Here is a 24,270-nt window from a genome sequence, read left to right as displayed (position 1 = left end):
ACCCGTACAATCCGTTTTTTGCGTGTTCGTGGCCATAATTCGAGGGTCACCGGTGTAGTGGCGAAGCAAGGAAAAGAACCGAACACGACAAAGCTCGGGCCAAGACTATTCTTTATATCACCGTCAAGCGCTTGTTGTCTTTTAGCCCCGCGCACCCGCATTCGGTGGACATCCTTTTCTTTGATGCTCTGTCACCACACATTATTCTCTCGTCCCGCCTACCAGATACAGAACCCGCGCGACTGAGAAGGACAGGAAACAAAAAACGTCTCTAGATTTATCAGCACAAAGCGGTCTTGAACTTTTGGCTTGGGGCAAATTATATTAGATTGGGATTTTACTCCTTACGTATCGTTTAGCGAGTCAGAAGAAAGTCAAAAGCTCTGCTTGGGAGAAGAGCGTGTTGGTTCAAGTGGTAAATGAAGATAGAATGAAACAATTAACACTGGGACAACACAACCCCATCTTTCAACTAGCAACAGACGAGTAAAATTTCCACAGCGAGGAGCCGACTGTGCCCTGGAGGAAAAGGGGAGATTAGGGGAGGTAAAAAACGCCAAGTGCAAGTCAGAGAGGTGGGTTTAACTCGGATTTTAGAAATTCAACCCCAGATTTCGTCAGCAGGAGGGAAGGGTTTGACACGTTGTTCGATATAATCGCATCATGTTTGCTGTGGTATGATCTCCCAGCCGAATCTCGCCGAAAGCTCGCTTTTCGGTATAAAAATCTGAAAAGTGTACCGTCTATTTTGTACTTTGGTTTCTTGAAAAGCTGTCGGCCTTTTCACTGCGATGCATCCGCGGTACGCGAAGTACGGCGGTGGACTATATGCAGTTCACGCATCGAACACGAACACTGCATCACTCGGGCGTATGCGCTTTACAATCAACAATCGCGTCCGTGGCCAATCAGTTCCGTGACGATACTTATCACCACCTGCGAGTGACAAGTTTCCTGGTCTGCTTAAAAGGCAGGGTGGACGCTTGGAGTCATGTCACCCGTGCCCAAATGCGTCACGGACACCTGATTTCACGCTTAGCTTTTGAGTTAATGATTGAAGCTGAGGAGGTAAGAAGTTGCAACATCATCTACTGCCCCCTTTAAGAGGCGCAGGACGCGGGAACTCCCGGGTTTTTTCTTTTCGCTTCGCAGCTAATGAGACTATGCGCCGGTAAGAGCGACCAACAACAGTACTTGAAGCAAGCAGTGGGATCACAATAAGCCCGGCCATGTGTTTGTCACGCTCTCGTCGACTGTAGAAGCAAATATAACCTTTCATCGTAGTCTTACTACCGCCATGTTTGAAGATATAAGCTTGATGCTTATATCCTTATGCTTTCCAAATGAAAAAATTAAAAAAAAACTGCCAGTAATTTTGATGTGTTCGAGCTTTCAGAGATGTGTGCAGGGAAAAATTGTATTGTGTGAGTTGTAACTACCGTTATAGCGCATTCAGAAAATAGGCACAAACATATCCACGCGGAATGCATGCTAATTAAGGTGAATTATCCTCCGTTTCCCTTTGGTCGGTTTGCCTTGTGCTTACCCGACCCGGAGGAATAACACGGAGCAAGCGGTTTCAACAACAAGAAACTACATTTAATTGGACATGGACGAGACGATCAATATATTAACATCGTTACCGGCGGCGCTTGAGTCTATGCCGCGACCACGGTGTAAGATAATACTCTTCAGGTCAGGACAGCGCGCTCCTCGCGCAGTGCAGATAAAGTTCGCTTTTCACTCTCTCTCTTTCTCTCACTATGGTTTCAAGCGGCGCCGGCAGATGACTCGTCGGCCCGTGGGCACGGCAAAGACGGCTCGTGCCGCCTCATGCTTCACACGCGCAGAGCTCCAGCGAGGTTGTCGCTCGTGCAGAAAGACCACGGTGTACCGGGGTGTCATGGCAACGAGTTCATTTTTTTCGCTGTCACACAGTTCCGTCGTTTGGCCGCCGGCGACACTGTCAGCCGCGGTCACGGTGGCTGCTGAATAACGCAGCCTTTCGGATGCCCGTCAAACGAACACTATCTGATTCCTCGCGCCGCACGTTCAGCCCCGCCGTGTACTCATCGAAAGAGTGTATCTTACACCATGGCCGCGACTGACTGGGTGCCGCCATAGAGTAATATAGTAAACGTAAAGAGAGGACACAGGAGCCGATTCGCGGCCCAGATAGTGCGTTTAATACCCTCCGCTACGTGGCGCTTTTCTGTAATTTGGTTAAAATTAATTAAAACTTTTTTTGTGAAAAGTATTTATTTTTTAAATGGCAATGCTTTAAAATTGTTTAAAGTACTTAAAACGACTAAATAGTTTAAATTGATTACGTCACAAAAACCACGTGATGAATGGCGCCTGCCATGGCCTGCCTGCCTGCACGCCGTCGCCTCTGCTCGTCCCTGCGTCGTTCGTCTGTGCCGTGCGTGCCGTCCATCTGTGCTTTCTGCTGCGTCATGTTCGGTCGACTTTGCATCAATCAAGGTGACGCATGACCGCCCGCGTGCTCGCATGCTCGGCGTGAATTCGTGGAGCCGATCGGTTCCAGCTTCTCGCGCTGTTGTTTCTGCCGGGCTTTCTGGCTGCACTTGAATGTGTGTGCATGTTGATTTTCGATAAGATTGTTTTAGAAAAAGAATGTAACTTACGACCCTGCACACGACATTCTCCATGGGTTCACAGATGACGGTGTTGAACGAACCTCTAGCATTGCAGATAGAGCCTTGGTTGTTATGCTGTCTGAAATTTCCAGGAGGTGCGTTTAGCTCCGCATACACTGTTGTGCACACTTCAACAACGTCTTCTGTTTAACGCAGTCTCCTCATTTCTCTCATTCGGGAGCTTAAAGGGGAGGTGCAATGATAGTCAATTGGAATGTTTTTCACTTTACACGAGCTAGTGGGACTAGTGGCACTAGTGGGACTGAAGGATACTCGCACCGCCACTGACCAAGAAACTCCTTTGTTGCGCTGTAATTTTGAGGACAAAACCGAGTGTTTTCATTCAATCTCTCCTTCGAAAAACCTGATGACGTAGCTGGGTGGTAGCAGTACCACCCAGTGACGATATTTGAGTACGGCTCATAGATTGGACCCGAGCATGGCGTACGTGGACACTCGATTTGGGCTCGTGATAATCAATAGCTCGAGAAACATTCGGGTAGTGTCCTGTGTCCAATCGCTGCAATGACGATAACAGCCGAACTATAACTGTGTCTGGAACTCAGCGCGTGTCCTGTGCCATGCCAACTCAAGCGCATGGCTATGATCAACATCGGCGGCATATAATCGGCTCCAGATCACGGAGCCACTTGTTCTGGCTGCGAGTTGAGAGGGTGAACTCTGCTCGCTTTTCTTTATTTTTTTTTTCTGCGACTTCAATTGCGTGTGGTGAAAACGAACGGGTATTTCACAGATCATTAACGTCAGGGATTCGTCCTAAGCGGTATTTCAGCAAAATACAAATATCAGTCCATCACCCCTTTAAGACTGTTGGCTTCACAGTAAAAATTAGGGAGCTTCAAACGTAAGCTTGGTGTGTGTGATGATAAGCCATTTTTTGAAGTTGACAACGAACACGTTTACTTTGTCTTTGATGTTCCGCACCTTCCCAAAACAACCAAGAGAAATCTCCAAGCACACAAACTTTGCATTGGAAATGAGATCATTGAGTGGTCTTCTGTTGTTGAACTTTATTGTTCTATCCATAAGATGAGCTTGCAATTGGCTCCGAAACTTACTGAGAGACACATTTTTTCAAGAACCTTTCTGTAACATGGAAGAAAATTGTGCCCCACAGGTACTGAGTGCCTCACTCTTTCTTGCAATCATATCCGTTGTTTATGCCAAGGATCTTCCTGAGGCAGTCATGGCTACAGCCTATTTCTGTGATAGGATGTGCATACTTTTTGATTGTCTAAATAGCTAAAAAATTCAAGAACACAGGACAGAAGTTGCGCCATGCCATTCTGAAGGGAGAATCTGAAATACTTGATTTTCTCCACCAGTAACTCGGATGGATTTCAGCATGGCAGTTCCAAAGTAGGAGGCAGCCATAAGCCATCATTGGGTAGCAAGTTACTATAAAAAGTGTCCTCATGCTCTGGGATGAGCTTTCAAGCAGCCATGACTTTAAGTTCTTACTTACACGACGCCTGCAGCAAGACACACTTGAGAACGTTTTTGGAGCTATATACGACAAATGCTGGGCTGCTACACAAACCCAAATGTGCATCAGTTCACCTCAGGATTAAAACACCTCCGGATAAAGAAACTGTTCAAACTGTCGGACAATGAAGACGTAGAGGATGACAAGGCTGACCTCCTAAAGGAGTTGCAAATATCTTCGCACCATCAAAGTTTAATTTCAGACATTGTGGAATGTCTTCCAATTGATAACTTCCCGCCACTAGAGGATATTTCTGAGCTGGCATCAGACATCAGGTCTAACATAATCGATGACTCGTCCACTTTTTTTTATTACATTTGAGGCTATTTGATCAAGCTTTTGCTTGAACAGACAACTTACAGCTGTGGCTGTTCACAGCTGCTATCGGATGAGTCTAATAACTTGACCAGGCCTCACCAGCACTGTCTTGTTCCTAAAGCATACCACGTGCCTGGAAAATTCTTCGGGAACTTAGTAGTACCATCACAAGCTACCTTTCATTTCATTCAACAACTAGAAAATCACTTTCTTCCAATAATAGAGAGTGTGACACATGTCCGAGGAGTGTGTGCTGCCTTGTATAGCACACTTTGAGGTCTGGGTGGTTTTAGCCTTTGCCCAGAGGAGTACCACAAAGGGTTTTTAAAATTGTTTTGCAGAATACGCTTGTGTTGACAAGTTTGATTGCTTAATTGGAATTTAGAGAAAGTTCGGTTGCACTCTTCAGTTGCTAGCAAGAACGAGACAGGTTTAACTGTTAATAGTGTATTAACAGAGGTGGTTGCCAAACCAAAACAAAAAGTACTTATTAAGTGGGCGGTGCAGCTTGCTCTCCAAATATTTGTTTCCCCTTTTTCCAGCGAATGTGTATCACGGCTCCCTAACAAAAATATTTGTCCACGTTCTACAAAATTTCGATAGAAAATAGTGTATAGAGGCTAAAAATATTTAAAAAGAAAATGAATCCACTTTTGTATCCACTGTCCATAGTTCTTCAGCCACTTTTTTCTGAAGCCATATTTCTTTTCTGAACAATTTCGGGGAATGTTTAGGGACGTTGAATCTTGTCAGATTTCGAATAGAGTTCTCATTGTTTGGTAATGGCTCCCCCGCAGTGAGTTTGAGGCTATGCAAATTGGTGTTTTTTTTATATTTGCCGGAAATCGGGAATTTGTACCATCCGGCGTGTGCTTCGCACTGTTATTATACCCTTAAGACTGGTAATGATAGCGATGTCTTATTTATTTTTGCACTTACTTCCCGTACCCGAGTCGGCGTGAAAGTGAATGTATCATACAGCATGTTGTCCGTGGAAAGGTTTTGTTAACTTGGTTCTGCTAAGAATGTATTACGAAGTGTGCGATATGCCGAAGTCCTTCATATTCATTTATTTTTGTGAGTATCGATCTCTTTCGTATAAAACATACAGAGCTTCTAAAGTAAATCATGTATACATGAATGTGGTCCAATAAAATCTGTTCGAACCACTTACTGTTGTTGACCCCAAAATGTTCCACCAGCCAGGATTCAATGCGGCGATTGTGTAACTTCAATGCTTTACAATAGAAAAAGAACAAGAAACATACACTTCTGCTTTGTGAAATAAGTTGAAATATTTTTTACACATTTTTTACAAACTCTATCGTAAAAAATAAAGCAAAAGTGCGTCAGTATTTAAAAAAAAAAAAAAAAAAAACAGCGGCTTCGGGAGTCAAGGTGCTCCCGAGAGATGAGCGAGGCGGGGAGGAAAGAGAGAGAGAAGGGTATTGGAGAACCGGAGCAAAAACGCCCAAATCGAAACCGAAACTAACTTGACCGGAAACGGAATCAGATTCTACTTAATACCGCCCCCTAGGAGCGCTACCTGTCACTGGTCTATCTGGGCCGCTGGGGCCTATGGCGGTGTCCGCTCTTTACCTTGTGTATATTACTCTATGGTGCCGGCTCCGATCCGCCTTATCAATGCGGCGCGCGCGATGTGCGCGAGGCCGGCTTGACTGCGCCGCCACGCGGGAAGGTTGGCCACCTTTGCCCCGTAATCAGGCAGCTGGGCGGCGGAGCCGCTAGGGTGGCCGCAGCCTGAAGTGGGAGCGTGGCAGAAGCTACAAAAGCGAGCTCCAGGTTTTCAGCGCCCCGGCCAAGCATGCGCGCTCTTGCAGTCCATGGAAACACTTTTCGGGGCCCCATGCACGCGCTTATATTTTTAGCCTTGATTGCGCTTCAAGGGAAACAATACAGGCAAGCGTAGGAAACTCATTGCCTATTTATCACTTTGCACTCACACTCCGACATCCGCCATAATCAATACCGATAAGCCGAAGTATTAATTCTTTAAAAAACAATTTTGTGTTAGATTGTCACGGCTAGCGTAGCTTTTATGGTGCTCCAGCCCCGCACTGCTTTAAGAGCACGTCATCGTCTTGCGTATCACACGCATGCGCTCGCACAACTAGCTTTCTCTTATTCACACACACGCACACACACACAAAAACCTGCAGCGCCGAAATTTCGGCATTATTGGCGACGTGAGTAATCGAAAGCGTCGCTGTGGTCGGCCTGCCACCAGAGCCTGCCTGCCACGATTAGCCGAATGCTGACAATGACGTCAGCAAAGGATTTCTCATCGACGGAAATAAGAGGAATGTAAGAACTTCAATTTTGACGGTGTTGGCAGTGTTGCTTTGAGAGCGCTATAATTTCAGGCTTCCACCATGCCCATTACAAACACCATTGCACTTGTTGTTCACAAGGCAATGACGTCACGAAAGGTAACCGAACGAGGGCGCCACCGAAACATCTCGCCGCTAATAGCAGGTACAGTCCATGGATTAATACGCTCAATAAGAAAAAAAAACAAAAAAAACTAAACATTCTGAACACTTGATTATAGAGCCTCGGATGTCAAGAAAGAGCACACATAAACGTTAAAAAGTAAATGACAACATTAAAAATCGAGACCGTTTCCTGAGGTAAATGACGTCGCCATTAATAAAAAAAAAAACGTCCCGGTAACAGGTTCCCCTGAGCGATTGTGTGTGAAAAAATGAAAACTTCTTATAATCTGTTCTACAGAAAATTTCCCTCATCTTTCTGAAATGATACACACGATTGGAAATATAGTTAGGTATTACTGTGTATTTGCTTTCATTAATGCCTGTTAATGATGGGACAGGGTTACGTTTCCTCTCAGAAATGACTTGCACACACTTATTTACATTCTAGCCTAACTCCAAAATCCTGCATCAATTCGATATTCTATCCAGAGCCAACTGCAAAACAGCCGAATCACTAACACTGTCAACCCTACTGTACAGAACACAATCGTCCGCAAACAGCTTTATGAAGGAGTTAATGGTCGATGATATATTATTAATAAACGCGAGAAACAAAGGAGGCCCCAAGCACTGACCCCTGTGGCAATCCAGGAGTCACTTAAAAAAATTCTAAGCTGGCACCAGTTATGACGGAACACTGATTTCTCCCAGAGAGGTTAATTTCTATCCAACAGTATACATTTCCAACAAGGCTAAGGAAGCTCAGTTTGTGTAGCAGCAAAGGGAGAAACCCTTTACCGAAAGCCTTGCTCAAATCAAGAAAGATGGCGTGCGTTTTTTCTCCGCCCTCAGCCGCTGAAACCAAGTCATAATAAAGATCTATGAGCTGTGTGGCACATGAGAGGCCCTTTCTAAAACCATGCTGGGTAAAAGAGAAATAACTATTTGTATTAAAATGCCTCGTAACATTTGTGTAAATAATATGCTCTAAAATCTTGCAACATATTCAGCTCAATGAGATGGGGCGATGATATTTCACTTTGTGTTTTGATCCGTGCTTATGGATTGGCGCTACGCACGCCACCTTCCACTGACCCAGGAGCACGCTTTGTTCTAGGGATTTACTAAACAATAATTTCTACCTTGCGAGACGCAAGAAATTAGCACAATTTTAAAACTCTGGACGACAAATCATGAGGCCTACAGTTTTGTTATATCAAACTCATCTACGCACTTTATCCCCTCCTTACTGACGAGAAAAGAGCGATTCGATTCAAACATTTTTCATCGAAATGGGGCGACATTGATTTTTTTTTTTATGTTAGAGGCAGGATTAGACAGAAATTTTGTATTAAAACAACTTGACGTCTTGGAACATTCTTTAATTAACTCCCCGAGATATAATATTTTTGGAATTACCATATTCTCCATTGGCGCCTTTTTGAGGCATTTCCAGAATTCTTTGATACGAAGTCGCATGCCATCAGACAGTTGATCCTAATGCTCGGGTTTTGCAGCGGTAATAACTTCCTTATAGGTTACGTCGAGTTTCTCGAGTTCTGCGGCTGCCGATATGCATGGGTCCAGTTCATAAATTTGATAACCACATCAGCGTTTTTTTTTATCACCTTTTTCACAACTGTCATCGAAGACTTTTCATTCATTTCTTTTGCACGTATTATTTTAACGGGAACATATTTTTCTATTTATTTCAACAAACAATTTTTGAAAGATTTTCTTATAGCGTCTACACCATTTCTAAAGCAAAACGCTCGAAATCCCCGAAGATTCAGACAGCCCTTTCTTTATAGCTTCAAAATTCCCTCTATCATACATGTAGCCTTTCCTGACAGTATCCTGGGCACAGAAAAGCTGAGGGAACGTCAAACTGGCAGTGACTATCTTGTAATCGCTAATTCCTTGGAGGACGGCTACATCATGAACAATATCTTTGTTACACAACAATAGGTCCGATACAATTTTGCCTCTAGTTGGAATCTGAATAAATTGCTCGAAACCATAAGCTGTCTGAATATCATTGAATTCATCATAAACAGCCCCGGTTGGTACAATGGTGCCATCACCACACTATTTTAGTTCAGGAAGATTTAAATCTCCAGCAAATAATATATGCTCGTCAGCTAAGCCAGAAGCAATATCATTCAAAGCCTGACAGGGACTGAGCACTGCAAAAGCTACGCTAGCCTTAAGGTGCAACCCCACCGTGCATAACGTTTTCATGCTTTTTTGACGGCTTATGACTTTCTTTCTATGTATCTTACATTTATAAAGTTAATGTCAAATTAAAGAGCTGTTTTTCAACGATTCTTAAATGTCTCGATATTACGATTATTTTAAGTGGTTAGTCATTTATTTAGCTTTTAATAGACCACAGTCTCCAATAATGAAAAATTTATTTCTCGAGTTATAACGTCCCATTGTCCACGATATTTTATGTGAGCGTTCGGTTGAATGTAATAAAGTAAAAAAGTAAGCAACGAATTGTACAGATAATTTATATTTTAAAATCAAAAATAAATTTTAAAATTGTACTTTTTTATGGCGCTGTAAAAACGGAATCACGTCAACTAATCGAAATAACGAGACATTAAATTATAAAGCATCCTTCGATATTACAATTTCCAGAACTTTCATATTGATATATTACACGTCAATAATGTTATAAGACCTGAAACTTTTCCCATTCAGTTACGGCAAATTGTATTTTCTTATTATAAAATACAGATGGCGACACGTGTTCAAGAAGAGCTTGATGTGCATTTTCCGTCGTGTGCCGCTTGGAACGCCACGGGAAAGACAGAAAAAGCGCCAGATGTCAGCGTGTCAGATGCCTGGATGCTCGCAGTGAGAGAGCCAGAGATGTAAGAACTACAAGCGCGAGACTGCGGGTGCACCACAGCTCCTTTTCGCGCGTTCTACTGTGCGTCGGTTCACATGCCGGTCGCGATCCAAATGAAATGGGCGCCATGAAATGCATTCTGCCATTTTAGATTCCGCCACGTATGCGAAAACATTTTAATGTTTTTATCACTTGCAAAAATCATTTTCGCAATCAAACTATGCTTGTCGGAATGGTTCGACTATATTTTGTTTCAAAAACCACCTCAGTGGCTCTTAAGTAGCAATAATAATAAAACAAAACACAAATCATTAAATCGTCTCGGTGTCTCTGAGCTAACGCACTGGCCCATGAATCTATATTTGTCGTATTTAAATATCAGCCGAGGTGCCCACAATCCGACGGAGGCCAATCTGAGATTTCGGTTGCACGTAAAAAGATATCCAGTTAGTCAAAATAAACCCGCATTTTTTTTTTATTAGGGCGTGTGAAGTAATTTTTGTTGGTTTGGCTTGTGAGATACTTAGTTCAGAGCGCAGCAAACGCTACGGGCTGATGAAGCCACTGAAGCATCGCCAAGAGCGCGAAGTTAAGCTGTTCGTTCTCTTTCTGTGCCTATTGGCGACGTGAGCGACCGAAAGCGTCGCTGTGGTCGGCCTTCCACGATTGGCCGAAAGGTGACTATGACGTCAGAAAAGCTTTTAATAGACCACCTATCATCGACGGAAATAAAAGGAATGAAAGAACTTTAATTTTGACGGTGTTGGCAGTGTTCCTTTGAGAGCGCAATGATTTCAAGCTTCCACCATGCTATTTACAAACACCATGCATCGAACTTGTTTGCAAGGTTATGACGTCACAAGGGGGAACCGTAGAAGGGCGCCACCAAAACATCTCGCCGCTATAGGGCTAAACTAGAGCCACTAAATAAGCTACGCTTCATGCACATCTCGGTGCTTAAAATGACGGTTGTCAGTTATCTGAAACTTTATCTGAAATCACAGGAAACACTTTTCCGTCCTCCACAAATATTTAAACAGTTCGAGAAAAAGCAAAGCAATATTACGTGAACTACCTGACACCGAATGCTGAGGAAGTCGCACTTTTGAATCATGACGATCAGCCATTGCGTTTGATTTGTTACTAACCAACAAGATGGCGGCGCCCACAACAATATCGGGAGGACAAGCGCCTATATTCTAAGCGTAGCTCAATTGGTTTACCTCACAGGCTAAACCTAAAGCCCCTCCATCCTGGGAAAAGTGGCGCCATTCATTGTTGTGGAAATGCTAGAGGCACGTGCCGCGCGCCACTTCTGGGAAATTCATGGCGTCCGAAATCTAGCTCAGTGCTGCGCTGTGCCGCCGTGATCTTCCCAAGAGCTGCAAGTTGCACGTGCCTCGTGCATCGACGAAGCTTGCGCTACTTTTGAAACATGAAGGGGCTTTAGCTAAACCAAGTGCAGTGGGGGATCGTTGACCGAGTGTGTTGTGGCACCGCAGAGCAGAGCACGTGGAGAAATGCTCGAGCGCGAACTCCTTTCAGGGCACGGAGGTCACGCTGCAAAACCTGTAGGGACTAAATCCCCTCGATGCCGTTTGCGCAGGTCTTTCATGTAACCTCAAACGTGCCAGTGCACGAGGCCCGTCTCTCGAGCGGCCCTTGGAGGCAAATGGCGGCGCAGCACTAAAATGACTGGGCCTTGAAAGAGAATGGCCGTGGAGCACCCACTCGTGGCACGTGTCTTGCGCGTTTCCACAACAAAGGTTGGCGGTACTTGTAAAAAACGCTTTTACCAAGGGGCTTTAGCCGGGACCCTAGGTTCAGTCGCCCATCTGCATCCTACCGTCGTGCGATCGTGTACCACATATACTGCGTAATGCACGTTAAAGACCCCGAGCTAACAGTTGTACAGCACTTTTTATAATCTTCAACGGGTAACAATGTCGCCCTACGAAACTCCTGCTCTCTAAAAAACTAACGAATAATTCTGAATGCCCCGTTACATTGCACTTTAATGTGTGTTCGCGTGTTCGCGTTCTTTTTTTTTCTACATCTTTGATTATGCGGCTCTTACTTATGAAACAGACTATAGTTGTCGGACCACTGGAAAATATTATATAACTAAGAAAATGGCACGTGAACGCAAGAGACAAAAAAAAATAACAACGACAACAACAACAAAACATACACATAGGCGCACCTAATAAAAATAATTGAAATAATAGAATTGATTATAATTTTGTCTGGAAAGGTTTGAGCGTACCAAAAGCTATAAAAGCGAGCTCGATGCTTTGGATGGTGTGCTTTTTCACTGGAAGTGTAGTTCAGGGCAGTATGCTCGCACTTTTATGTTCCGCTTCGCTCACACGATAAAATCAAATACTCTACTGGTAATGTATTTAGTAAAACAAAGTTACCTTCTGCATATGTGCAAGGCCCTCAGTTCTCGCGTGATTACACGGACGCTTGTTTATCATTATTGTTTTCGTTTCCCACTATTCATTTCGTACTTTTTTGTGTGCTACATGCATTAGAGACCAAGGTAACCCAGAAGCAATCTATTTCGCGGATTGTAAGAAAAAAAAAAACTATGCAACTTGACACGGGTGCCACAATCAATACAAAATATTTTATAAGCTTCAGATGTGACCGCTGGCCTGAGTAAACGTTGTTTGTCAAAAACAATTGCGATTGTATAAAATCACGTGGGAAAAACTCGTTCTAAGCACACGACCGTTAGCATGCAGTGAATACTCATAATCGGCGCCGAGATGATTGGTATTTGTCAGCGGGTGGGGTTTTTCTATCAACACAGAGTTAGAATGTTTCCTTCTTTCTGTTGCAAGCAAACAGGAGACAACTTACACCAAATCTTAGGGTAATAAAGTACTATGAACATTCAAACATTACTACCTGAGCAGTATATGCGTGCAAACTTTAGCTTTTGATGCACGCTTAACTTTCGATACGCTCAACGCTAGCGTAAATGTAGCGCTGTTTCAGCCTTAATCAGCGAACCATGTGCGTGCTTACACTGCACTTTATGCAACATCATACTCTACCCGTTTGCATCTTTTTTATTTATGCACACCACTACTTGCGCGCATAAATCACCAAATTAAGACTGGTACAGGATGCCACAAAAAAATTTACAGAGCTTTTTTTCTTTTTTTTTTAGAGCAAAAATAAACTACGCATCGCCTAACGCTCATTCTCCGCCCAAGGGTAGCGCCAGGTCACAAACAGATTCAAAAGTTTCATACCGAACGGACACCTTATTCAATAGTTAAAGTGATTTTCTGAAAATTTCAATGGGAAAATGAAGCCCGTTTTTGCCCGTTTTCGGTTTCTGGTGACATAGAGCCCCATGTATTCGAAAACTACGTCGGCCGTTATTTTCCCATTGAACTTTTCAAAAAATCACTTATAACTTTTGAATAAGGTATCGGATCGGGCTAAAACTTTGACATCTGGTTGTGACCTCTAGCACTACCTTTGGGCGGAGAATGAGCGTTTGGCGATGCCTAGTTTAATCTTTCAATAAAAAAAAATCCTGTAATTTTTTGTGACAGACTGTCCATTGCTTAATCTATGTGCAAACGCTATCCACAGACCCATAATCTTTGCCTGGCCAGTCATGCATTTATCACTGGATTCGTATTAAAATTAATTATTATAATTTATTGCCGTGAGTGAATTATTAACCTCGGCATTTTTTTTATTATGACTCCCGCACCAGTCCTGCTTTGGGTTTACCAAACTCAACATCTAAACCTGAGTGTCATTTTTTGTGTTTTCCAGCCTCGTGGTTTTGGTCAAACTAAACGCCCAGCTACCTAAATGAGACACCTGACCGCCCAAAATATAGTTAATTTGTTTTGATACTTTAGGTAGTTAATTTCTCACGCTAGAATTTTGGAAACCCATGTCTATCACGTCATCACGTTTTCCTGGAGATCCACGAAGAGCCAAATACATGCACGACAAAAGGGCCGGCCCGTCTTGTTGCCGCCCACAGAGCCGAGAAAGCAACGCTCGGTCACGGACTTCTAGAAGATTTGCGTTCATTCTTGCACCAGACTTAACTTTCGCCCTGATTTCTTGTTCTCGAAAGAGCCAGTTCATCCTCACCCCGTGCACGTGACGCTCAAACTTTCTTTGCCGAACTTTCGAGATAGCGACGCACTGTAGATAAGCAGCTGCCCGCGACATTGTCGAGTCAGTCTCGCTCTCGCTCTCTGTTACGCTGCCGAATCGCCGCCTGGTTTCTGCTGCCGGCCTCGACGCTCTTTCTTTACTTTGTTTGGCACAAGTTCGCCGATAAAAACTTTATTTTTCAGTTCAAAGTTCGTCCTCTCGTCACCTTTCATTCGTGACAATATAAATCAGATCACATTGAAATATGTGTAATTGGCCTCTGAAATATCCAATAGCGGCGCACGGGCAATTTTATATTTTTCAAGGCGTCGGTGGTTTTGTTATGCATGTGTCTCGCCATTTGGCTCAGGATTTTCGCGTTTTGTTCTGCCCACATTTGCTTGAGACGTGAGCTCGGAGCGTAGGTAATTGGCCCCCTTGCACGAGAACTGGCGCAGCCGTGCGCGTTCCAAAGAAAGCTTTTGCAGAGAAGAACAAGCCAGGGACCAGGGATGTCAAATTCAGAACATAGAAATATGCCCTACTGTATCGAAGCGCCACGATGCACGATTTCTCGCATTGATGTACAGGCCTGGAAGGCGATCCCACCGCCATCTATTGGTTCAGAATCACACTAACCAAGGGTGGGGTTGCACCTTAAAAGGGCACTGAAGTCGATTCTGAGATCGTCCTTTTGTGGTGACAACTCAATCTAGACGCTCTAAGCATCCCAGCAAATCCAAAACCACAGCCGTGTGTAGCTTATTTCCCCGTTAAAGAGCGTGTTCAAAGATGGCGACAAGCCCTTTTTGGGAAGAATTTTTTTCTGAGTGAAGTGGTCGACGAAGAACGCTTGCCAGCGAGTTGCGAGTGATGACTTCGCCCGCGGAAGAAAGGAGGAGTCTTATCCGAATGTGTACCTATCAGACTCTCTTCGAAACGAGTTATTATAAACTCATTCGGAATCCGCGCGTAGTGAAAGGCTTTCATTGGTCCACACAATGTAGTCCGCGAAAAGAAAGAGTCCAGATGTTTTTCTATTGCCCTGAGATGAATAGGCTGTTTTGTAATATAGGACTCGGTATTTCTGGGGACTAAGCCATTTTAAACATTATAAGAACTTTCAAAAATGACTTAAGTGCCCATTTAACAGTGTTGCACAAACTAGTTTACGTCGAGTACATTCTTTGGTGGAACTGAGCATCCTCCACGGGATGTTTTGTTTAGGATTTACTGTAATATTTTTGTTTAAAGCCACGAAAGCAACGTTAACATGATCTTGTCAGGTTAGTTATACGTCCAGGAGGACATAATATAGGTGGCTAATGTGGCAATAGGTAAAACATTTACCTTAAAATTGTAGCTTTTTAATTATTAAAATATTAACGCGTGCTTTTAATTAGAAACTCGCTGATCATAATTCTAACGTCATACGTGTAGACGTTCTTCTCCTTAGGGGACGTTAAAAATTGAGCACTACGGTTTTTGATGATGTCAGAAGTGCTCAAGTGGGGAGCTAACCTATTAGGCAAACTTGGGTACCCTGCAAGACCGTCTGGAAGTAAAGTGCAAAAAAGGGCCGATTTTATGTTCGCGCTCACAGTGTCGGGTAAAGAACGCCGCCTCACTCGATTTTCTACTGCATTAGGGACGCATCTCCGACTGGTGTATTTGGCGCGTTAAAAAAAGTGGACTCTCAATCACCGCCCGATGACATCACAGTAGTGTCACGTTTTCACCGGGCGGGGTCCTGGAGGTGTCATACCAGCGAAGGTAGACGCGGCACGGGCCTGTTCTGCTGCCGATCGTCCTCTAGGTCGGCAGTTTACGGACACTTGGGCAGCCAGGAGTTGAGACGCCGCGACGACTGCGAGTTTGGTGTTCACCAATATGTTTTCGGGATCTTCGAGCACCAACTGCCAGGATCGCGACATCCAACAGCATGAAACGCCGCTTAATGCGGCACTATTTGTTGCTTCTGATGCATGGGCGGAGTAGGACGCGAAGCACACCAGTGGGAGACGCGTTACGGCCTTCACACTATGCGGAACGCCAGTTCGTCTGCTGCTTTTGCTGGGCTTGGGTGAGGTCAGTACGCAGAGCTCTGATTGACTCGGATCGAAAGGTAGTGGGTAGACCGCGAGGCATGCTTGCTTTGAGGTCTATCCACGTACCTCCAATCAGAGCCAATCATAGCTCGTCGTTCTAACGTCACCACAACCCCTTCAAAAGAAGCAGACGAACACTCGGCATTGGAGTGGCCTAACTGCCCGTTGCGCAAGTGCAGCGCATCCACATCACCCCAGATGCGCGCCGGGACACCAGTCTGTCTCTGCTAGATCGCAAACTCAACGATGAAGTTAACTCAATCGGTCGCTGATTGGCTGCCCTTTTGGTCACGTGATGTGACGTTGCGATTGAATTTTTCCCTACGGATTCCGATGGAGTTCGAGCTATGCTGGTGAAATAATAAAGTTCGGGGTGACGTCAAAATGTCGTCACGATTGAGTTTGGCGATGGAGATAACTTTGTAGTAGTCGGGCAGCCAAAGTTGCCAAAGTCAATAAATATGCCGACGTTCAAGCTTGCGGACGGGGCGGGCCAAAGCGAGCTTTCACGGACTATCGCTACGTTTTTTTATGTGTTCGCCGTTCAAGGTTCGTCAGGGACGTAATCGGGGAATACTGCCTGACACTCGTTGGTGCTGACATTTGCCGTGGAAGCTTTGGCGGCGTCGCGAGGGGCCCCATATGGTGACCGCCGAACAGCAAGTGCTCTCCTTGTGCGTTGCTGGCGGCACATTTTGCTGCGACGAAGTCGTCACCGTGCGTCAGTGTGCTGCGAGTCGCATTCTTTGGATGCTATAGAGGCGATAATCGATAACCCGGGGCTGAAGGTGGGTGGGCTTCGCGCGCCAAGTGAAGACGGAAAGACGACGACCAAGAAGTTCAGCGATGCGAACTCAGCGGTGTTGTCGATAGGTGCTCAATACGCTGTGTTCTAATACAGCCTGAATAGAGGAGGACGACCACGATGTGCGAGTAAGTGGACGGGCTTCTCATCGAATCCTGCTCTTATGCCAATTAGCGCCGTGTTAATTCACAGTTACCCCGGTACAACTGGTACCAAAGTGTGCGCGAAGGTGCGGGGCATCGATCGGTACCAGTTTTGACCAAACGGTACGTGATTTTCTTGATTTACGAGGACCTTTCTCTGGTGCGGTGCGGACTTTTCAGTAAGCCTAACGTAGGCCTACCACAAGTACGGCCACCGGTAGCGACGGGCCCGGCCGTTGGGCCCAACCCGGCGACGAGTACGACCAAGATGGCGTCCGAAATGGAAGTGGCCACGTCGATGGGTGATAACATGGCGTCAACGCTGAGCATCGGCAGTTTCGGTGGGCGTACGTGCATCGAAGTTCACGGAGAGGACATTACACCGGAAGGAAGAAGCCGAAGGCTGGTCCACCGGCGGCAAGCGCATCAAGCAGATTATGGCCGGCAAGGAAAACGGTGAGTCCGCCGCCATTAATCGCCAGTCTAGACCCAAGACGAGGGCTAGCTTTGCCAAGAGAGTTGCAGCTTCGGTAACGAAAGCGGCGAGGATGCCGATAGACATGCCGAAAGAACACACCAAGATAGTCATGAGACCACGTGGCGGTCTCAACGTAGGGAGAACGGAGGTTTCAGTTATCATGTCGGTCGTCATGACGGCGGCTCGAGTAACGAAGGAAGAAGCCAAAGCAGACATCATCTGCACGAACGCGCAGCAAAACATCATCGTGGTCAGCACCCCGGACGAGAGGCGCGCCACGCTGTACTCTAAGGTCAAAGCCCTTAACATAGGAGGCAGGACATACGAAGTCAGCGCCTACCGAACGGCACCGGAAGGCACGGTCAAGGGAGTCATCCGAGGCATAGCCGTAGATGACACCTCGGAGGAGATAGCCGAAAACATCGTGAACCCGTACAACCCCCTAGCGGTGGAGGAGCACAGAATCGGCAATACAACCACGGTGATAGTACTGTTCGCAGGACAGAAAGTACCGAACTACGTTAAGTATGCCTCGATATTAGTCAGGTGCGGGCTTTACCGCAAGCACTTTGACGCGTGCAAGCAATGCGGCAAGGTCGGCCATAGAAGAGACGTATGCCCGGATCCCAACACCAGAGTGTGCTTCGGCTGCGGAGTCGCGAACCCCAGCGAGGCTCGAACGCGAATGCAAGCCCAAGTGCAGGCTCTGCGGGGGACAGCATCCAACGGGCGAGAGGGAATGCAGAAACAAGTACAAGATACCGTACGTGGTCAAGAAACTGCAGTGGGAACGGAAGATGGAAGCCATGCAGCAACAACCGTATCCGGAAAGCTTTCCTGCGCTGCGAGCGCCGTCTGTCGAGAGACCCCGCGGGGAATTGAGGCAGCGCGACAGCGGCCGCAAAAGGGACCACAGCAAGAGAGGCAGGAGCGCCAGCCGCCGCAGACCGTCGCAGTCGAGGGAGAGAGCCGCCTGGGCCGACGCAGTCAAGGTAAACATGGCAGAGAAGAGACAAACACCAGCGCAAAACGCCGAGAAGAAGATCCAAGAAAAGAACGGGGTGGTGAAAGCCCTGAGACGAGAACGAGAAGCTAAAGCGGAAAATCGCCGAACAGGCCGCAACCATCAAGGAAATCAACGAGAAGCTAACGACATTATTCGCAAAACAGCAGCAACAGCAGCAGCAGCTGTCGAAGCCCGCACAAGAGAGGAAGCAAGAAGGCATGACCGCGGACGAACCAGAGGTCGAGGTGGACCCGAGAACCACGAAAGCGGCGGGACCGGCTCCCAAGAGGAGAGCCATAGGGGGCGCCAAGGAGCGAAAGATAACGGAGAGAATCGAAAAACAGGACGACAGACTCGACCATCTTGAGGCGACCAGCAAGGTAACCAACGAACGCCTCACCGCGCTCGAGTAAACGGTTCAGCAGATGGCAACGAACGTACAGAGCACGATCCAGAACATGATAACGCAGATGCAAGCACAGCTGCAGGCGCACATACAGGCACAAATGCAAAGTATGGAAGCACAGATCATTGCCAAACTGCAGCAATCATGGACGTACAGCAGCAACCACACAGCCAGTGAGCACGTACAGCAGCAACCACACAGCCAGTGAGAGACCTTTTGGTCTGGCACTGGAACTGTAATGGCTTTACCGGCAAGAGAGCGGTGCTAGAGCAACACTTGCAGCAACTGATGAGGAAACCAGACGTCATAATGATTCAAGAAACACTCAGCGAAGAGACGCCGAGACTCCCGGGCTACCGGTCGCACGATAGCCCGCCGAGCGCAAGGGACACGTCCAAGGGCAAGGGCAGAGGGGTCTGCACCTTCGTTAGGAAAGGGATCACCTTCATGGAACATGAACTGATCGGCAGAAGCGCCATCGAACACTGCACGGTGGAAGTAATCACGGGCCGAAAGAGGAAGGAGATCACTTTCCTGGTGAACGTCTACAGCAATCCGTCTCACGGACAACAGAAGTTCAAGGCACTATTCCACAAGGCGAGCAGAGTCGCGGGGAGCAATACGCTCGTAGTGTGCGGAGACTTTAACGCTCCAAACCAAAACTGGGGCTACCAAAGAACGACGGTCAAGGGGAGGGAGCTGATGCAAGATGCCACCGACGTGGGACTGAGCCTAATCACGGATCCGGCCTTTCCCACCAGGATCGGCACATCGGTTACGAGAGACACCACTCCGGATCTTACCTTCGTCAAAACCGACGGAGGATCGAGAGAAGCGGAATGGAGAAACACGGGCCAAGAGCTGGGCAGTGATCACTACATCGTGGAGGTCGTCGTACCGCTCAAAGGACAAGGCAATACCCGCATAAGGAAGCATCGCATTACGGACTGGGATGCCTTTCGAACGGCACAACCCGCGGTGCAACTGGACCCCGAAGGAAAAATCCATCAATGTAACCCTGCTTGGCAGTCAATGTTTTCTAGTGGACCGCTGACTGTGCCTGACTGTACGTCGAGCATGTCTGATTGGCCAACAAGTTACTCTGACCGACAGTCAAACTCCAGTCAGACCCCGCTTGTCGGCTTTCTGGTGGTTTCCTGGTGGCAGTCGGCCGCCGCGAAATGCCATCAGGATGTCTTGGTGGTGATTCTGACTGTACATCGATTGTCTCTGACTGTACGTCAGAAAGCTTTGACGTGCAGACAGACGTACGGTCAAAGGACGTAAAGTTCGTTCGGATACCACTATTTCGTCAAATCTATGAATACGAAAAGTAATCTATGCACGAGAAAACGATTTTGGGACGTGAGCCCATAAAATCGCTGACGTTAGAGATATGACACGCAACCGACCGACAACCTTGATCAGAAGGCCGCGGAAGCGCCGAACACGACACTTCGCACTTCGCCGACTTCGCTTCGCCCATAGAGGCTTCGCCGAGCTTTCATGAACGATCGCTCTCGACTCGGTTTGTTTGCCCGCTTGGTTTAACCTGTCGATCCTGCCCGGGCTTTACAATGTCTTATGTTTTAGTAGAATTTCTACTCGACAAGACCCAGCCTGTTGTGAGTTCCGACGATGTAAGGGACTTAAGCGGTGTAGTTGAAGACGACAGGGTGTACCAGGTCTACTGGGCCGGTGATGCGCGAACAAAAGGATCGTTCTACGACGCGAAAGTACTCTACATGGCAGGTGAGTAGAACTGAAGTACGGCGAGTGATGTACGAGTGCTTTGCATAACATGCTGACGGCTTAACTGCATTTGCAGCCAAAGCATTTTGTATAAAACGATTAGTCAAATCGAGTTTCTCTAACGGTGGGGCGTAGCATGGTGGTTAGGGTGTCCGATTTGTACGCATGCGGTCGCGGGTTCGATGCGCGGTGCTGCTTTTTTTTTTCTCGAACTTTTTGTTTTATTGAGGCATTTGGCGATATTTATGAGTGCGTATAGCTTTACTCTTATATAAATGCTGCCCTTGTTGATGAAATTCCCTTGGCAGTGGCAGTCAGACGTCATCCGATGGACCATCAGATGACGTCTGATGGTCTATCACGTTCCACCAAGGCTGCTGACTGGCAGTCAGTGTCCCAAATTACGTAGCTTGATGGAATTTTCAATAGGGACATTACGGACATCGAGCAATGGGCGGCTAACGTCGTTGAGACGACAGAAGAAGCCACCAAAGAGCTGGAGACGGACGAACGGATAGACAAGATGGACAGTTGGCTGTCCCACTTGATAGAAGCCAAGCAGTCCATAAAGGCGAGGTGGCAGAAGCAACGAACCAACCGACGTCTAAGGAAGAAGATCGCCGAGCTCAACAGGCAGATTGAGGCCCACTGCAAGGTGCTATGCACCCAACAATGGAACGAGGCCTGCAACGAAGCCGACGGACAGTTACACAAGGGCAAGACGTGGAACATGCTGCGGCACCTCCTCGACGACACCAAGACCAAGGGCCACCAACACAACAACCTGGCCAGGATCCTACACAGGGCAATCTGCGAACGCGGGGAGGACGAGGTCAAGTGGCGCTTGGACGCCAAGTACCTACCGACCACGCCCACGGAGAGACACTCGGATTACCAAGGCAGCGAGAACGAGACGGTAGATCGAGCCATCGAGACGTGGGAAGTCAGAGTTGCCCTGCAGGATCTCAATGGCAGGTCCGCCGCGGGTTCTGACCGAGTGACCAACAGAGCGCTCAAAAACCTCAACGAAGCGGCCATCGAAACGCTCACGAACTTCTACAACCAGTGCTGGCAAGAAGGAAGGCTGCCCAAGCAATGGAAAGCAGCCAAGACGATTCTCATCCCCAAGCCTGGCAGGCCGCCCAACATAGAGAACCTCAGGCCGATCTCGCTGACTTCGTGCGTGGGAAAGGTCCTCGAGCACGTTCTCATGAACAGGTGGCAGCGTTATCTGGAAGAATCGGAGCTCTACCCAAATTCCATCATCGGGTTTTGGAACAAGCTCGGGACGCAAGACGCCATGATCTTACTAAAGAACGAGATCATCGACGATATGACGGGCACCAAGGACAACAGAGCCATACTCGGGCTGGACTTGCAGAGCGCCTTCGATAAAGTGAGGCACTCGGCTATCCTGGCCCAAGTATCCAGGTTAAACATGGGCAGGAGGACATACGGGTACATCAAAGACTTCCTGACGGAACGGACCACCAAAATCTGCGTGGGAGACCTGCAGCTCGAAGAGAAGAAGCTGGGCAGCGTCGGAACCCCACAGGGCTCGGTGATCTCCCCGTTACTCTTCAATCTCGTGATGATCGGGGTGGCCAACCGGCTAGAAAGAGTAGCAGGAGTCCGACACACCATCTACGCCGACGACGTTACGCTATGGGTACCGGGAGGAAGCGACGGACACATCGAGACAACGCTGCAAGAAGCGGTCAACGCCGTCGAGGAGCAGCTGGACGGGTCTGGACTCGTTTGTTCTCCGGCCAAGTCAGAGCTGCTGGTGATTCCACCGAAAGGAGCGGGCAGGAAAAGAAAGAATGTGGAAGTCAAGTACGAGCGTCCCGAGATCATGGGACGACAAGAAATACCGGAGGTCGAGAAGATTCGAGTGCTCGGGCTGCTCATCGAGCGAAACCGAGTCAACGGTGAAACGGTGAACAAGCTCGCGGGCAAAGCGGCCGCGTCAATGAGACTCATCAAGAGGGTGTCCAACAGAAGAGCGGGGATGAAGGAGGAGAGCCTGACCAGGCTCGTTCAATCCTTCGCAGTCAGCCACATAACGTACGTGGCCGCCTTCCACAACTGGAGGCCAAGTGAACGTAACAAGATAGACGCCACCATACGCAAGACGTATAAGGCGGCACTCGGTCTTCTCGGGAGCACGAGCACCGAAAACTTCATGGCGTTGGGAGTCCACAACACGCTGGACGAAATAGCCGAGGCACAGAGAACGGCGCAACTCGAGCGTCTCACTGAAACGAGAACCGGAAGACAGATTTTGCGGGACCTTGGCCTCGAACCGAGGGAAGACGAGCAGCAGACCAGCGTACCTATACCGGATAGCATCAACAGAAAGCTCAGGGTATGCCCGATCCCGAGGAACGTGAACCCCGAGCACAACAAGGAGCGAAGGTTGGCGAGGGCCAGGGCTCTCGTGGACCTCCACGCCAGAGAAGAAGGGGCCGTCTACGTGGACGCGGCGGAGTATCGAGGGAGCAGCGACGCATACGCGGCGGTGGTCGTCGGGGCATCGACGGGAGCAACGAAGACCGCGGCGAGCGTCCGGACTCGAGAAGCGCACCGGGCGGAAGAGGTGGCCATCGCCTTGGCCGTCTCCGACCCCGGGTGCACTACAGTGTTGTGCGACTCTAGAACGGCAGTGAAGAACTACGCCAAGGGTAGGGTATGTAGTGAGGCCGCGCGCATACTACGCAAGGCCGCAGACATCGGACGCAAAAGTGCTGTGGCGATCAAGTGGTTTCCGGCCCACATGGGCAGTGACGTGTCGGAACGCGGGAACGCGAACCACAACGAGACGGCCAACGCGGCCGCGCGAGGACTAACCAACCGCGCAGCTGCAAACACGGCCGACTCGGAGTGTTGGTCGCGGTACAGTGCCAAGGACAAGATGACCTCCTTCAACGAAATAGTGAAGTGGTATAGACTAAACAGACAGGCTATGCCGCCACCTCATTCAGGGCTTACCAGGAAGGAGGCAGTGTTATACAGACAATTACAGACTGGGTCCCTGCTCACCCCGGTTCTAGCAAAGCACGTCTGTCCGAGTGTGTACGCGAGTGACGTGTGTAGACTGTGCGCGAAGGAGAGAGCTACCGCGGCTCACATTCTTTGGGACTGTAAAGTAAATCCGCGAGAAGCCAGCGAGAAGACGACGATCCCGCCGCAGCTAGCGGCTGCAACAAGGAGCTACGATCAAGAGACACAACTCAAGGCCGTCCAGCAGGTCTCGGCAGCTCTAGAAAGGCAGCGACCGAGCGAAACCGGGGAGAAGGGGAGCAGCATCCCCAGGAAGGGGGCGGCGGCCCTCTCGGACCCGCGGAAGTAGCGAGGAAGCAAGACCTCGAGGAGCAGAACGCACGAGACTGACGTAGTAGCCGCGTCGCGGTGAAAGTTCGTCCTCCCTGCGTGGAGGGAGCCTAACCGATTCTGCAGGCATTTTCAGTAAAGTTCTTCTCTCTCTCTCTCTGAATAGAACATTTTCTCAATGCGCTTGCACGGGAGCTCTCGGTAGAAAACGGGTGCCTCATTCACCGTGATGAATGTCGTGCGAGATAGTCGCACGGATTCAAGCTTACTCGTGATTGCATGTGTATCATCCAAATGT

At 47.8% G+C, this 24,270-nt stretch overlaps 1 protein-coding gene and 2 pseudogenes across 1 annotated transcript in view; all 3 read left to right on the top strand.

Annotated features, from left to right (window-relative positions):
- LOC121046796 overlaps positions 1-17,113 on the top strand; it is a 56,474-nt gene extending 39,361 nt beyond the window's left edge. Inside the window, exon 2 of the mRNA XM_042288775.1 lies at positions 17,047-17,113. Within this exon, the coding sequence (XP_042144709.1) occupies positions 17,047-17,113 (67 nt within the window). The remainder of the gene's footprint in view (positions 1-17,046) is intronic.
- A 161-nt stretch (positions 17,114-17,274) lies between these two features.
- Positions 17,275-19,095, top strand: LOC121834874 (annotated as a pseudogene).
- A 2,844-nt stretch (positions 19,096-21,939) lies between these two features.
- On the top strand, positions 21,940-24,032 carry LOC120840923 (annotated as a pseudogene).
- Positions 24,033-24,270: the final 238 nt, after the last annotated feature.

The sequence above is a fragment of the Ixodes scapularis genome, unplaced genomic scaffold, assembly GCF_016920785.2.
Source record: "Ixodes scapularis isolate PalLabHiFi unplaced genomic scaffold, ASM1692078v2 PGA_scaffold10__122_contigs__length_95168666, whole genome shotgun sequence".
In the NCBI taxonomy this organism is placed as follows: Eukaryota; Metazoa; Arthropoda; class Arachnida; order Ixodida; family Ixodidae; genus Ixodes; species Ixodes scapularis.
This window is presented reverse-complemented; position numbering and strand designations above follow the sequence as displayed.